This window comes from Ricinus communis, chromosome 7, assembly GCF_019578655.1.
Source record: "Ricinus communis isolate WT05 ecotype wild-type chromosome 7, ASM1957865v1, whole genome shotgun sequence".
Taxonomy (NCBI): domain Eukaryota; kingdom Viridiplantae; phylum Streptophyta; class Magnoliopsida; order Malpighiales; family Euphorbiaceae; genus Ricinus; species Ricinus communis.
This window is the reverse complement of record NC_063262.1, coordinates 1,436,455-1,453,667: the sequence shown is the minus strand read 5'-3', so window position 1 is coordinate 1,453,667 and position 17,213 is coordinate 1,436,455. Positions and strand designations below refer to the sequence as shown.

Here is a 17,213-nt window from a genome sequence, read left to right as displayed (position 1 = left end):
AAAGTACTTAGTTTTACAAATAAGCCAATCAGAAAGTATTAGTATTTTTACTTATTAAAATTAGGGAGAATTAAAATATCAGTATTAATGACTAATATTTTCTATTTTGTAGCCATCAATAGCTAATTGAATTTATAATAAATGAATAAAAACCCATTTTGCAAATAAATTGCAAAGAGTGTAAGCAGCTTATAATTGGCTAAGTTTGAGACTTTCTACATGTTTTAAAAAGAGAAAAACACATCCATATCTTTGATATGAAATTTTGATTTGCACTTCATTAATCTATAACAATTTATATTATTTTAATTTTAATAATTTATTAATATAATTAGATGCTAGATTAGCTAATTATATAGTAGTTAGTCGTCGATTAATAAAATATATTATTTTTATTAGTTAAAAGTTTTTATCTATTTTTAAAATTTAGTCAGCGGGACTTAACAATTATATAAGAATGATTTATATAATTTTAATTTGTATAAATAATTAAAAATTATATACAATTTTACAAACAATTAATAAATTAATTAAAACAATACCAATTAATTGCCTACATCATTAAAAAATAAATCTTATAATGACAAAGTACCTTGTGAAACCCTTTGATTTGTATTGTGGCATTTTATTGCTAATGTTGGGAAAATTGTGGAGATGGATGAGAAGGAGAAGCCAAATTAATTCATAGATAGTGAAGCAATTTGAGATAAAGGGAATGGTAATGGATGTAGTGGCAACTAATAACAAGGCTCAACATGCAACCTAATTAATTAGCTTTTTTTAATCATTTGTTTCTTTGATAATTGATAAAGTGTGCTACGATAAAGCAAATCAATTGCTTGATTTGAATCTTTGTACTAATATTTTATTTTGAAACATACCACCTAGATATGTATTATTTTAATGATCACATCAACTATAAGTCTATAATTGTTTTCCTTTTCCTCTCTTTTTAATACTAAAATATAATTATAATAATATGATAACTCTTCCTCTAGAATCCTATTGAATCGGTTTTACAATACAATAATAGGTAAGTTTACCAATTTATCATATAATTTAGGTAGTTACTAACGATCTTAACTAGTCGTTTATCTGTACGTTGCATAACCGCTATTATTATTTCGACTATAAATCAAGTTAATAAACACAGTTTAATAAAGATTTTAATATTTATTATTATTTATAATATTTTAAAAATAATAGTAGACTAACTATTTTTAAATATATTTTTTAATTTTTTTAAAATTTTAAATTTTATTAGTGCTATAATATAAAAAATATTTTAAAAATATCTATTAATTAATTTTAGTATTACATAAATTAAATTACTATATTTTAGGATTAAGAGTCTATTATATAATTAAAAATTAATTTATTATTGAATATAATATTAAAATTATTACTTGATTAGAAAATTAATTTATTAGTTAATAAAATATTAAAATATAATTAATATGCTATTTTTAAGATAGATTATTATTATTTGATTAGAAATTATTTATTAGTTAAAAAATATTAAAAAGTTATATATATATATTTTAAATTAAAGTTAGTATTTAATTAGGAATGTAACTTATTAATTAATAAATTAATAAAAAAACTATAAAATTACATATAAACTTAAATTTTATGTGTTAAAAATAAATATATATGTCAAAATAAAAATTTTATGTGTCAAAAATTAAGCACGTATATCAATAAAATTTAAATATTAGAAATTAATATATATATATATATATATATAGATGCTCACTAGTTAAGATTTGCTAAAAATGATACATGTCTTGAATTTTGATTCGAATCTAATATGTTTTTCGGCCCTGCAAATACAAGATAGAAAAAGCTAAAAGTAACTATAGTAATCCTGGTTTAAACTCACCTAATCCTTAATTTAATTATAATTAGCAAATCTCTTGCCATTCACATTAATTAATGGCATGCATGCCATTGCTATATATGTAATTGGAGGAAATTAACGTCAAATTGGGCACTATAAAAGACCACTTTTTGTAAATAATTAAAATTTCTTTTTAACTCTTATCAATCATTGTATACTTTTCTTGCTCAAATAATTTAAGTGACAAACCGAGTGGAAGATACATATGGCCTTCCCTTTTGAATATGTGTTTGAATTAATTAGCTATAGTGAATAATGGTTTGAACAAGTTCTTTGTTTTTGTCTTTTCTTTTCTTTCTTCCCCGCGTGTAATATATGCACTAATTGCATGATTAACGATGGATAATCTCCAACCAAATTCTTAATTATCAATTAATTAATTAATTACTCATTGAAACCCCTTCTTTCTTTTCTTCTCCTTAGTGGAATTTCAGTGCTCATCAAAAAAAAAAAAAAGAATTGATGGGGACCCTTGTTTCTTATCAATATATACATACATAACTTAATTTTTGTATTAATTAAGTTCTGAATATGAATACTTAATTCTATGATTCGGGCATTATGTGGTGCCTTTCTCTATCTCAAACACATACAAAGATGTATCCAAGAATGGGTTTATCAATTAGAATTTGCCTTTTAAGAGAACATGTAGGGACCATAATTTCATGTAAGAGAGAGAGAGAGTGGGGTGCTTTCTTTCTTTAACTTTGCTTAATTTCAATCCAAAAAAGAGGATCTTTAATCTTCTGAAATGGTATTTGAATGAGTATATTATAATTTGGTTGATTGAGCATATAGTGGTAGTCTCTTTCAATGTTTTTGGGAGGATATACATATAGCCATATAGCTTGAGCAATATTTAGTAAAAGAACTAAATATAGTTCCATCATCAAGATACATTTTTAATACATTCTTTTTTTAAAAAAAATTCTTTGATACTAATTATGTGATTAATTATTTGGTGAAAAGGAGCATAATGCAATTTATATATGGTTAACATTTTCTTTTACACCATTTTGTTACATTCTTTTGTTCTCCTTTTTCAGTGTATTGAATTTGAGTTTATGACTTAACTTGAATTAGTCTTCACCAACGTTAATCCCTGCCTGAAGTCCTGGCGTTAAATTCACAAACAAAAGTGAGGAAAGCACCATACACTTTGTCTAGTCACTAAATTTGATGTCTAAGTTAATATTTAAAAGAGTATAAATAAAATTTAAGGAATGAAGAATGAACTGGGGAATACTGTGATCATTTTGTAAGAAAATTCTTGACTATATTTGGTGTATGCACTATTTATATAATAAACCGATAAATTATTGATACATATTTATTAATTTTAAATGAGTGTGTGTCAATTATCCAATACCAAAATATAAAACACTCAAACATATATATTACTCTCTTATATAGTGTATTAGAAAGCCTAGATAAGAATTTCCTCATTTTGTATATACAAGCATAAGAATAGTTTCCTTATGTGAGCAAAAAAAGAAAAAGGAAATATTCTCCTTATCCTAGTTATAAACTTCTTATTTAATAATGTTATAATATAATTAATATATTAACTAATATGTTATTTTTAATTAAATAATAACTCTATGATTGAAAATAGTATATAATTATCATACTAATTAATTATAAATTACTTTTCAATTAAACAATAATTTCTGATCCTAAAAAAATAATTTATTAATCATATTTTGATATTAATTTATATAAATATAAATAATACATTAGTTGATAGATTAATAAAGTCTTTTCATCTTATGCTTATCAATTTTATATGTCCCATTGATTTATTTCTAAATACAGTTAGTTTAAGTTAGTCAAATTCTATACATATAATTTCTTTTTGAATTGGAAAAGGTTTAATCTTTTTAACTTAAGAAAATTATAATTTTTATACTCAAAATAATAACAATAATCTCATAACGGACAACCGATTAATATATTTTAAAGAGAATTATTAAAATTTCAGTATTTGATTCCTGCAATATAAAGAAACACACATTCGGCAATTGAACAACTAATGACGGTGCCTTTGCTAAATTCTTTTTTATACAGTTTGCTAATATTTCTACTCATTATTTTCTTTAAAGGGTTTATAGATCTCTTTAGGGATCTCAGTGTCCACCCAATATCAAGTATATATATATATATATATGTATATATCCAATTCAAATTTGAATAAAGTTCATACAGTCTTTAAATGAATTTAGAACTTCACTTAAAATTCCACCAAACCCCCAAATAATTGCTTAGACTGTGAATAAGTTCAAATACTCATACCAAATACAAATACAGCTAGAACAATTAAGTTGATAAAAAAAAAAAAAAACAAAAACTCAGATCTAAAATTTGACGCATTTACTATCGAGTTAATCCTGTGAATACGGTCCGACTTACATTTTTTAACATGAATACTCACTAATTGTTTGTAGCATGCATGCCTTGGCAGCTATATGTAAGTAAAGAATTGAGTCATTAAGGTTAATTATAAATCAATTTTTTGGCAGTGGGTTAATATCAACTGATATGCTTCTTTCCATACTGAACAATTCTATACAGTCACACTCAACAAGTTAAAGATATAAGAGCTACTTTACTTTTGTTTGGTTTGATCAATTTGACCAACAGCTTATGTATGGTTGAAAGTGAGAGAATAGGTTAAATGAGTTGGTCAATAAATTTTTTTGTAAGTGAAAACAAACAAGAAACCCATTACCATCTCCACTAGGTGACATTTACATACTTTAGTTGATATTCTCACAATATATATATACACCTTTCTCTTGTTTTAATCTCTCTTATATAGAATGTATATATATATGAATATATCATTCATTGAATGATTTCATGAAAACACAGTTTGTCTTGTTCGATATCAGAAAATAAGTTAGATACTATTCAGCACTAATTCATTAGCAGACGAAATTGTGCTCCTTTTTGTGTTATACCACTTGTCCTCCATCTTCATCACCTGTTTAATATAAGTGACCTGACCAGGTGGGAAAAAAAAGGATCCTGTCTACCTACTTACCCTTTTTCTTTCTTTTTTTCCCCTAATCATACATTCATTTGATTTTGCTGCCCGAAATCTTACTCTCCTTTTTTTTTTTTTTAATATTTTCTATTCACATATCAACATCATGACATGAACTTGGGCTCCCATAAATGAAATTAAAACAAAGATCACAATTATTAATAATATATATCTCTATTTTAATTATACGATCGCTTCTGATGGTTATTCTGTGTTGAATTTCGTTTTATACAAATATAAAATTATTGCGAGTAAAAGATATTTAATCACTCTTATATTAGTAATTAAGTATTTCAACATAAAATAGAATAGATTTGTATATAGAAGTGTGTTAGAAATATGAAATTAATTTTAAAACTTCATTCCAACTGTTTAAACTTTTAGATGAAATTATTTTTTGATGGTTTTAATAATTTTATATAAAAATTGAGATGACCAATTGAATAATAATTTATTTTAATAACTATAATTTACAATCTTGAATTATAAGCTAAACTTGATTGACTTGATTGAGTAAATTGTAAATTATATACAACTGATTTAGAATAAATTCAATTAATTAAAATTTGTAATATGCTTCTAGTTATGAAGCACTATAGTGATGATCAACCAATATCTTGAAGGAATATTCACATAGCTATTTAAATTTTATTTTATTTATTTTTTTAAAGTTATTTGGATTAGTCATGCTGTTATGACATGTGTATCACAAATAAAAAAGATAGTTAAAAGAAAAAAAATATAAAAATATATATATAAAGGAGGAAAAATAAAGATTTTACAAAAAAAAAAAAAAAAGGCATATATTCTCTAACTTTTGATATAGGCAAAGCATGTGAATTGCTGTACGTAGGAATCCTAGATCCAAAATCTGCTTTCCCTTTTGGGATATCTTTTTGTTCAAAAGTAAAACTAATCTTAATTGCCTTACATATTTTCAAATTTTAATTTTAACCCAAAGAATTCATGATTTAATTGCAAACTTATAAGCTTTTGACCCATAAAATCACCACCCCAAGTATTTAATTTTTATTTTTAAATAATTATTATTAACAAATGGAGCTTCAAAGTCAAAGGTAATTTTATTAATTTAATGTAGTCTAAAAAATATTTATGGATAAATATATTGTAATAATAGGATACCAACAACTTGATCCAATATAAATATGTTTTATTCTAAGATTTGAATCTTATTGAATTCTAGAAAAGAAATTACAAAGTTAAAATATTGTAATAGTAAAAACTATGTAAGGACTGAATAGGAATGGTTCCATCTGAGTCACATGATCAGTGACTAGGTTTTCAGGAGCTGTGACTTATGTCCATATATGAATCTCTTGAAATCAGTAAAAACACACAGCTTGGTTTAGGATTTCTTAGAATTGCACAAAACAATTATAAACTAATTAAAAAAAAAAAAAGGCTAAACCTTCATTTTCAAAGTAGAAAAAAGACAAGCAAAGAAACAAACATACCCTTGGTGCCAACATTTTGCTTTTCCCTAAACCCCCCCTCCTTCTAACCATTTCAAAATCTCTTATCTGTGTACATGGTTTCTAACTTGAGAAGAGAGAGAGAGAGGAAACCCTTTTCTTTTATTATGTTTTTCTTGAGAAAGAGAAAAGAAAAGAAAATATTATTAGAAAACAGTTTTATGTGGGGTTTTGTATAAGACATTGAAAGTTGAAGCCTTTGAAGGGGTGTTGGAGATGGAGAGAATATTCTTAAGTTGCCAAAGTTCAACAGCTAAACTCCAAGATTATACACTAAACTATCTTACAAAAGCAAAAACATCATTAGATAATTATGATTATGATTAAAGGGGTTAGCAGGAAAAGTCAGCCCACAAGGAGACTACTACTCCACACTTCCAAAAATTCACTGCCTTTGTCAGCTCTCTGTCTTTTAACCTCTTCCCTATACCCTCTCTTATACTAATATATATATATATATGATCAATAATTTATTTGATCAAAGATGACATGATATATATTCATTGCACAACTTCAATGAATTATCTTAATCTCTTTAAAACATCTGCATTGTATTTATTTATTTGTTTGTTTGTTTAGTTAAAACCCTACATGAGAGTGATTCCATAAATAGTTTTAATTCATACTGAAGCAAATAATCCTTCAAGAATTTAAAGGTAAAGACTATTTTATATATGGACCATCTAAAGCTAATGCACCTCTCATATCCAGAGCTTTTACAGGAAATCAAAAAAGAATTTTTTTAATTTTTTTGAAAAAAAAAAAAGAACACTTTACATTTTACAAAAGAGAAAAGCTAACATGCATAAAGGGTGACTGAAGAGAAAGAAAAGAAAGTGTAAAGTGATTGTATCTATCTAGCTACCATTCAAGAAATAAGCAGCCAATCAAACTTCCATCCTTGAACTTCATTAGGCAACAATTAATTACCAATTGTATTGTATATATGCTGCTTAATTAATCATAATAATCCTCTTGGCAAAATACTCATCTGAAAATAATACAATGGCAAGTGGGTTGTTTCTTTTTGGCTCTGGTCAATTTGAACTGTGGGATGCCATAGGCGTACTGCCATTAGGACGATTATTCCCTTTTATGTGTTATTTTCGTCGTTTCCTTTGGAATTTACCTTCCTTGACAGTTGGGCACGTGCATGGATGCACGTGCATGGCAGATTTGCAATTCAAGAAAATACATCATAATAATAATAATAATTAACCCAAAAAAAAAAAGAGAAACAACTGATCATATATAGACTTCCCTTAATTTGAAATACGTAAAATGTAAGAACCATCACTTCGGAAAGAGACTTGAGAGCTTTAAAATTTTAGACTAAGGAAGAAAAACTGATGATGATGGCAATGTTTTTACTTTTGTGGAAAATGAGGTTAAAAGAAGGTTTCTGAGTGGAGAGGCGTCTCAAGCCAGTCACACTAACCTCAGACATGTTTAACTTATCTTTCTTTTAATTTTATTTTTCTTTTTGACAAGTTACAACATATAAATCCATGGCACTGCTTTTTCCATATGATGACCACTAGCCAGCATGCATGGTTTCAAAATTTCTTGTATATATATATATATCTGTCTTGGGTAGGGAACCAAGAGACCAAGACTTCAAATTTGGAGGCAGCACCAATTTCGCCTTGAGCTACATGCCTGCATTTGTGTGGGACATGAGTTAGGTTTTCGTTGCAGGTTCTATGGGGTAATTAACCTTTTAGGGATGCCGAAAGTTTAATTATATAGCCTCAACCTATATATTAGTGTTGATGTCAAGTACAATCACTGATAGTAAATGTGGGACTAAAAGAAAAGAAACAAAGAACAGCAGTTCTTGTAATTATTGAGAGAAGCCTGTATGGTTCTTACGAATTAATGAACTAAATTTTTCAGGTTAAACTAGTATTAATTGTAATACATAAAAAAAAAAAACAAAAAGTTTTATATTAGACTGTATGATTAATTACAAAACTATAGGTCATTAGTTATGGCTAATTGGTGAGTAAAAACCAAGAGAAAGAATCCAATCTAATTGCTTTTGAGGAGATCTGGTACATATATGTTTAGGATAGAATATAGGTAGCTCAAGCTAGGGTTCCATATACAAATATTTGGTGGGGTTCTTTGCTTAATTGTAAATTAATAAACAACATTTGCATATAAGATATATACTAATGTTGGTATAGATTAGAAGAGAGTTTTAGCTTAGAAAAATAAGAGAAAGAAAAAAAGCAAACAAATTATGGGATAATCATTCCAAATAGAAAAGGCATGGAGACTAGCTTTACCCCAACCTCATCATATGTGTCATCATGCACCTTTGGTCTTTGCTCTTCTTTCTTTCTTCAACTTCTCTTCCTTCCCCTCTCTCTTCCTCTATCCCAACTTTAACTTTTTCACCACCTCCCCAAAAGAATTTATGATTATTCTATTCCAACCCTTAGCCAAAAAGCAAATTTAAGTAATTAAAATGACTGCAGCACATTAGAGAGAGAGAGAGAGAGAGAGAGAGAGAAACAGGAACATAGGTATCAAAGTCTTGCATATATCTGCTTATGTTGTTAGGGTTCAAACCTCATAAAGACACAATCTTTTCATTCTTGGGTCTTCTCTTAATCACAATTCTAATTAATATCAACCCTTTTTTTTATGAGAACTACTTTCTTTCTTTCTCTTGTGTTTCATATAGATTGAGTACTCAAGTTAACTTAGATATATATATATATATATATATTTTAAGGTGAAACTCCGAAAGATGTTAGAGAAGATCATGGCAGAAGAAGCAATCTCAAGTAATGGTTTTGTGGAAAACAACCAAGTTGTTGGATCTAATCTTCCTCCTCTGAAGAAGAAGAGAAACCTTCCAGGAACACCAGGCAAGAAGCTTCATCATCATATACTGTTATTCTTTTTGTCTCTCTTCTATAGCTTTATGATGATCATTTAGTTTTTAGTATATTCAAAGTTATTCTTTCTTTTTATACTTTTAATCCCATATGCTTAATGGGGACATACGTACTAATTCTATTACAAACTGTTCAGATCCTGAAGCCGAAGTAATAGCCTTATCACCAAAAACACTCATGGCTACCAACAGATTCTTGTGTGAAATATGTGGCAAAGGATTCCAGAGAGATCAGAATCTACAGCTTCATCGGCGAGGGCACAATCTTCCATGGAAGCTCAAGCAAAGGACTAGTAAAGAAGTAAGAAAGCGCGTGTACGTCTGCCCTGAAAAGACCTGTGTCCATCACCATCCTTCTAGAGCTCTCGGAGACCTAACTGGAATAAAGAAGCACTTTTGCAGAAAGCATGGTGAGAAGAAATGGAAGTGCGAGAAATGTTCAAAGAGATATGCCGTGCAGTCAGATTGGAAAGCACACTCCAAAACCTGTGGGACTAGAGAGTACAAATGCGACTGTGGAACTTTATTTTCACGGTAGGTACTAATAGTGTATATATATTGCTTATAAGATTTTTCACACTGGAACCATTTTCAGGACAGTGAAGTGAAAACGTAAATTATTACTAGAATTTATATAGTGATGGTGATACTGAATTTCTTGTCAAATATATGGTAAGAATTAAGATGTTCAAGACGATAACGATTAAAGCATGAATCGAAAGTGATCCTTGTGGTTCTAATATGTTTGTCTGTGTGAACTATGATAAAGCATCACTTCTCTTTCTTTAATTTTTTTTCTTTAATGTCAACACAGAAATAATCCAAAGAAGAAAGTTGTTTTTGTGGTTGTGATATCGTTGTCTATCCACCGTCCACTCTTTCTCTGTTCTGAAGAAAAAGGAAAAGAAAAATTAGTAGAGACATAGTGAAGACAAAGAGACATAGGTAGAAAGACAATATTATTTCCACATACTTATCAACATTTTGGATTTAGTGTCCTTAATTTACCTTTTATGACCCATACCTATTACTGTTAACAATGCTTTTTTTAATAGTAATCATGAATATTTGAAATGATTATTAATTAATTAATAATGTTTGACTAAACTGCAGGAGGGATAGCTTCATTACTCATAGGGCATTTTGTGATGCTTTAGCAGAAGAGACAGCAAGAGTTAATGCAGCATCTAACATAAATGGATTAGCTGCTACTGCAAACAACTTCAATTATCATCTAATGGGTGCTCCAATAGGTCCTAACATGGCACAGCATTTCTCTTCTATTTTCAAGCCAATCCCAAGCAATAATGACCACACAATGGACCAAACAAGAAGAGGATTGTCCTTATGGATGAGCCAAAGCCATGAACCGATTGCTCAAGAAATTCACCAACTTGGGTCGATGGGTTCATCGGGAGCAATCTTTCACCATGATCCTCTTAACAATTCATGCTCAAATTCTTCACCAACTGATTATCACTTAAGTTGGCCAATTTTTGGAAGTAAACTCTCTTCCACTAATGCCCATCATCATGAAGAGTTAACAAGCACTACTTCATCACTTCCATTGAACAATGTTAAAGAAGCAGCTGCAGCAGTTCAACTAGTAAGTGTTCCTTCCTTATATAGTACTCAACAGCAGCCAAATCAAACCGCTCCTTCAGCTAATATGTCAGCTACAGCTTTACTTCAAAAAGCTGCTCAAATTGGTGCAACTTCAACTGATCCAACATTTCTGGGAAGTTTTGGGTTAAAGAGCAGCACTAACAACAGTCAGGTTCAAGATCAAGGCAGCAATAAGTTTTGCGGATTAATATATGGTTCGAACCCAACAATCACAAACATTATTGCAAGTGATCATGTGGAGAACAACAATGATATTTCTAGATTGAATCAGCTGCAAATGTACATGCCATCAGGACCGGTGGCCAAACGCCAAAAACTACACAGTCATGATCATGATCAAGATACTAGTGCTGCTGCAGCAGTAGGAGGGCAAACTAGAGACTTTCTTGGTGTAGGTGTACAACAAGCAATATGCCACCCAACATCAATCAATGGATGGATTTGATCATTACATGGAGAATGCAAATTAATATCATGGGCTGCATGTTTTTTCTTTTTTTTTTTTAATTTCTTTCTCATTTTGATGAATAGAAAGCAATCTTGGTAATTAATTATTATAATAAAAGTGGGAACTGAAGAGGAAAGAAAGAGAGATATGGAGATTTTTAGTATTGGGAAACTTTGCAGGGAGGAAAAGGTAGCTAAGTAGGCATGGCATGATGGAGGCTAAAAGTTATGCTTAGATAACTAATTTGAGGAGTTGAAGGAATGCATCCATGCATATTCCTGTGGAACCTAGAAAGCTGATTCCATATTAAAAATGGTGACCCTTTCTTTCTTCTTTTTTTTTTTTTTTCTTTTTTTATTTTAAATTTTTTGAGATGATAAAAGGAGAAGGAAGTAGTGGGAAGCAAAGTATAAGCACCTTTTGAGCTCCATTATTGCATCTGTTTCATCTCTCTTTTTACTTTGTTGTGGTTTAATTTGTCTTGTCGACCTAGGACTTGGAAAAAGAGAAGCTTAGTTTAGTAGCATACTCTTGCAATTAAAAGCAGAAGCCAAGTTATTAGTATTTGTAATTAAGAAAATAAATTAAAATTATTTCTTCATTATAATACTATGTTATAAATTTCATAAAATAAAAAGAATAATTTATTAATTTATAATTATCTGAATTCTTTTTTCTAGTATGGTATTATAATGTAAACTTTTTTGACAGAATAAAGAAATAATTACTTCTTATAGATTACGTGGCTTAGAGTCATAACTAATTGGTAAAAATTGGAGGACAAGTAAAGGACATGGCAACCAAAAAAGAGAAAAGGAAAAATAGCCAAAAAAATAAATAAAAAGCAAGCAACCATGAAAAAGAAAAAGAAAGGATAAAGGGAAAAAGAGAACTAAATTCTTGCACCAGTCTCTTTGATTTTGTGAACTTTTGATTGATACGATTGATTGAGGTTTATCATTCTTTCATATTTTTTTTTTCCCAACCTTTAAAAGGTACAGAAAATTTACCATGCACATAAGAACTTATTGGAAATTGGGAACTAACAGTACTTCTCACCTCCAAATTTGAGCTTTTATGGAGCTTAAGATTCAAAAGGAATTGCAATTGGTGTAATGTCAAAACAAAAGTGAACTATGGCCCTCTTGCACACTACAATTTTGAGTTACATGTTTTTTTTTTTTTTTTCTTCTTCTTTTCATGTGTTGGTGTTAGGCTTTTGAGCTAAAGCCAAAAACACAAATGGGGTTTCAGATTCAAGTGGACCATGTTTGGGGAAAAAGGATATTTTTCCTGGCTTATTATGAAGGAAAGAAAATGTACATAATGATTATCATAAATAAATACATATCCTTGTTGTGGTGACACAACTTTGCCCCCACAAACAGCCTCTTTAAATTGCAGATATGATATATCCACAGTTTCAGCAATTCCTTTTTCCAACCAACATTGAGTAAATTCTGAATGAATAAATTTAAAGTTTATTGGATAGATTGATTGGTTCTATAGGGACCTAAGTTATAGATGTGGATGAAAACTTAATTATTTTGGTGAATTTAAACATTGCCTTCTTTCTTTCTTTTTTCATCTGCTTTTGATTTTGATTTTTTTTAATTTTCTGCTTTTTGATTTTTTCTTTTTTATAAATTCTTTAGCATCCAATTTTCGAGAGAGGTGTATCCATAGATTTTCTTTATTTATAATTTAAAAATTTTCTTTTTAAAATATAATTAAATTATATTTTTTAAAATTAAAATTTAAAAGTAGAAATAAAAAAGAAAATCTAAAATTTTAAATTACAAAATCTTCTACCTAATCTAAATATATGTTCTTATTTATATACTGACATAATTAATAAATATTAAATAATTAAATATATAATAATTATATAATTTTAAAACATGAAATATTTATACATATATTAAGATTTATTTTTTAAATTATAGCATGCGAACAGTAAGCCTTGCTGGCCTTGAGCAAACATTTTCTCTGTAAAATTTGAAGGCCCATTTTAGTTTATGACGTCGTGTCGTATGGGTTTAACGAAAATCAACAAAGCCCAATCATACACCATGCAAATGAAAAGTAAGCCCAAGATCATAGCTGTCCTAAAACCCTAGGGCTAACTGAAGAAGGTGAGGCAGCCAAGCTAAGCTAAAGTTAACAGTAGAGAAAATGAAATTCACAGACTCACCGGTGATAGAGCTTCCGATCGGAGACAAACTCCTATCTGTCCAGCAAGACAATGGTTCCATGCATGTCGGAACCTCCGTTTGGCCGTGTTCTCTTATCCTGGCGAAATTCGCCGACCGCTGGTCCACCGCCTCCTCAAACCCCTACTCCACTCTCGTCGGCTTCCGCTCCAAGCCCTGCCGCGCTGTCGAGCTCGGCGCCGGATGCGGAGTTGCCGGCATGGCATTCTACCTCCTCGGACTTACCGACATTATCCTCACCGACATCGCGCCGGTGATGCCGGCACTTAAGCATAATTTGAAAAGGAACAAAGAAACCCTAGGCAAGATGTTGAAGACATCGATTCTTTATTGGAAGAATGGGGATCAAATAAAAGCATTGAACCCTCCGTTTGATGTAGTTTTAGCGACGGATGTTGTTTATATTGAGGAGTCTGTTGGGGAGTTAGTTGGGGCAATGGAAGCGCTTGTGGCAGACGACGGTGTCATTTTGTTGGGGTATCAGTTGAGGTCTCCGGAGGCCGATATCAAGTTTTGGGAAATGTGTAGAGAGGTTTTTGAGATCGAGAAAGTTCCACATGAGGATTTGCATCCTGATTACGCTTATGAAGAGACCGATGTTTACATTTTTCGCAAGAGAAACAAGATGATATAGCTAAACCTACACCCATTTACATTGTAAATTTTTGTTCTTGCTAATGGTTCATCCTTGTGTTTTTGAAATGGGTAAATAAAATTGTTGCATTCTATTTGTCATTTATTGAAGTCCTGATCTTTTAATGTAACAGCAGAATAGTATTCTGCTAATTCCGCCAACCATTGTGGGCCAACCATTTCTTGCTGTTGCTATGGTTCATTGAATTCATTCAGTAATTATGTATTACGTTAGATGACTTAACAAACATTCAAGTACGTTAGCTATGGTTCCCCGCGTGCATTCTGTTTTTTTTTTAATCAACAATGTCAACTGGTCTGGCCAAGTTCCTTTGTTGTGTTGGGATATGTCCTGTTCCTTTATTATCTTTTGCTGAATGATGAAAGAAGAGCCTAAGGTGAGGGATCTCACAATGTAATTCTTTTTCTTAGTCTGGACTGCTAATTCTATCTTCTCGAAGGTTTTCATTTCAAATATTAATGTGGTTCAGTAATTATAAGGTTTCGGCTTCAGAGGAGTTCAGGTTTGGCCAAGCTCATTGATGTTCCCTTGTATTATACTTGCATTCAGTCGACCTACAGCTAAATTGTAAGCATTTTAACACTCTGTAATTTGAACTGTGTTGCACACATCAATCATATCAAAGTTCTGTGCGTTCTCTCAATTATGTTCCTTCCCCTCCATATATACATATATGTTTAGATACAGAGAGATATTGCATATGTACATGCATGCAATTTCTGCCTTTATATCATAATTTGTACTGTGTAAATACTGTTCTCAGTATTTGACTAATACTATTATCTCAGTTTGTCAGTAAAGGCTTTCAATAGGCATGAAAATTTGTTCACTACGTCTTATCAGCATTAATTGCCACATTAACAACTTCTTTGAAGATGGAGATGAGAATAACTCATAAATCATAAACTCTACAAATTTGCAACAGTTTTTCTTTTATTTTCTTAATTGCAAGTATGTGATTGTAGTGTTTTGTATTCATAAGCATTCTAATTGAAAAGTTTGACCTGATGAAATGATAAACTTGTTTAATTATAATCTTTCTATGACATCAAGGGTATCTATGCTTCATGAATGAGTATAATTTTCAATTACGTTCTCATTGTGGAAGTTGTACTATTTCTCACTGCAAGTGTTTTGGTAAACTTTCTTTCTTTTTTGAATAATAGTTTAGAAATGGGAGCTCAGCTCATGTCAGATGGAGCAATCGCTCAATCTGTCTTCAATTTCTCTTTTTACTTGAACTTACAGATTGATACTTCTAAGAATAAACTTAAGAAAGCTTTTATATGCTATAAAGTTTTGATTTACATTTGTCAAAATTAGGAACAGTTTAAATCATTACTCAGTCATCTTGCTGTAACCATCTAAATAAGAATTGGTGCTTCCCGTGGTATCAAGTTTGCCTTATATTGATGTTGCTGTTTTTCTCTTACTCAACTTGCACATCAACTTATCACAAGTTTGGAGGGAGGTGAGAAGTGTCTGCCTCGCTTTTCAAATTGAGCGAACCTTAGGATGTCTATACGCATTTTGAAGGGAGAATGCTTCTGAGCTGGGACCCATTTTGACTGAGGTACAGGTAAGCATTATGGACAATTCCGGCTAGGCTGTTTATTCAATACCTTGAAGAGACCCACGAGAGTGGGAAGTTGTGAAGTTCATGCATATACCATCTAAGCATAAATGCACTGGGTCCCAGAACCAATGTTGGGGGTAAGTATTGGAACTAGAATTGTCAAAAATGAGCTATAGACACAGTACAGAGTCGAGAATTTGAAGCTACAAACTTATATAGCAATCCTTATCAATATCTGATGCTTCTAGATAATAGTTCTTGTGTTGATTCCATAACTGCATACCTCTAAAGACATATTTATGTGCAGTGTGCATCTGAACCATGAATATTCAGTGATATTATTGAATGAGCTCACCTATAATCATAGAAAAGTGACATAAAACTTCTTAAGCTCTACATTTTATTGTCATTATTTGCATCATGATTGGTTTCATTGATTCAGCCTTTAGGCCTTAACTATTGGTATACTTCTGCAGCATACTAACAGGACCAGTCAGACAAGGGTGTAGCTCCTTTCCTGGTAATAACTTGCCGGTATCAAGCCAACCATAAGTGAGGTTTGCAGGTGAGTATGAGTTGGCATATATCATCATCCGAAGCTGAACTTGATAAGAGAGAAGTTGCAGATGGTGTTGATGCAAGTATTAGCATCTCGTGAGCCTTGTTTAGCTCATATTTCAACATGTCAACTTCTTTCTCAAGCTTAATCTTCTCTGCCGACACATTACGAAGCTCTTGCTGGATGTTGTTGTATTCTTGCTCTTTGGTTTCAACTCTGTGCCTTGCCCTTCTGTTCTGATACCAAATCGCAACTTGTCTAGGTGGAACTCCTAGTTGACGGGCAAGCTCGAGCTTGAATTCTGCTTTTAGTTTCTGGTTGGCATTGAAGCTTGATTCCAAGATTTGAAGTTGCTCTCGTGCGAGCCTTTTCTTGCTTGGTTTGGAAGAGTGTTGGCTTGGAGTTTGGGATTGATGGAAATGGGAGTTCATCTTCTTTCTGTGGATCAATCTTTGCTTATTCTGGAGAGGCTGGACTACTCTCTTATAGGCCTCGTGGCAGGCGGATGTAAAGTGAGGGAAACGAGAATGGCTTGTGAGGGAGCTTTAGGTTGGCCCTACAAGTGCATGGACGTGTTTGAAATTGCAAACTATATATCAGCCTTCTTTTAAACCCGGACCGAAACGGCCAGACCCGAAAACCCCAGTAACCGGACCAAAAGCTATAGGTTTAATTAAGCCATTAAACAATTCAAGACATTTTAGTCACTCGCTTTGTTCCTTTTGCCCGCTTTCCCTCCCTCTCTTGGACTGCAAATGACGATTTCTTACTTTATTAATTTGGTGGAGA

General features: G+C 30.9%; 3 protein-coding genes across 3 annotated transcripts; 2 read left to right on the top strand and 1 right to left on the bottom strand.

Annotated features, from left to right (window-relative positions):
* The first annotated feature begins 8,588 nt into the window (after positions 1 to 8,588).
* On the top strand, positions 8,589 to 11,851 carry LOC8269115 (zinc finger protein MAGPIE). Its single transcript, XM_002517799.4, has 3 exons — positions 8,589 to 9,318; positions 9,485 to 9,881; positions 10,461 to 11,851. Exons 1-3 carry the CDS (start codon positions 9,198 to 9,200, stop codon positions 11,416 to 11,418), a joined length of 1,476 nt encoding a protein of 491 aa, XP_002517845.2. The 5' UTR covers positions 8,589 to 9,197; the 3' UTR covers positions 11,419 to 11,851.
* Positions 11,852 to 13,441: 1,590 nt separating this feature from the next.
* LOC8269116 (protein N-lysine methyltransferase METTL21A) lies at positions 13,442 to 14,429 on the top strand. Its single transcript, XM_002517800.4, has one exon. It carries the CDS (start codon positions 13,597 to 13,599, stop codon positions 14,266 to 14,268), a length of 672 nt encoding a protein of 223 aa, XP_002517846.1. The 5' UTR covers positions 13,442 to 13,596; the 3' UTR covers positions 14,269 to 14,429.
* A 1,751-nt stretch (positions 14,430 to 16,180) lies between these two features.
* Positions 16,181 to 17,165, bottom strand: LOC8269117 (homeobox-leucine zipper protein ATHB-52). The gene is given in 3 exon segments (XM_002517801.3): positions 16,181 to 16,290; positions 16,293 to 16,449; positions 16,451 to 17,165. Coding segments are annotated over 3 exon segments (594 nt in total). The 5' UTR covers positions 16,856 to 17,165; the 3' UTR covers positions 16,181 to 16,258.
* Positions 17,166 to 17,213: the final 48 nt, after the last annotated feature.

Coding starts and splice junctions, on each gene's coding strand:
- LOC8269115 (XM_002517799.4), top strand. CDS start 9,198: ATGTTAGAGAAGATCATGGCAGAAGAAGCAATCTCAAGTAATGGTTTT. Junction 9,319..9,484: donor AAACCTTCCAGGAACACCAG/GCAAGAAGCTTC, acceptor CAAACTGTTCAG/ATCCTGAAGCCGAAGTAATA. Junction 9,882..10,460: donor TGTGGAACTTTATTTTCACG/GTAGGTACTAAT, acceptor ACTAAACTGCAG/GAGGGATAGCTTCATTACTC.
- LOC8269116 (XM_002517800.4), top strand. CDS start 13,597: ATGAAATTCACAGACTCACCGGTGATAGAGCTTCCGATCGGAGACAAA.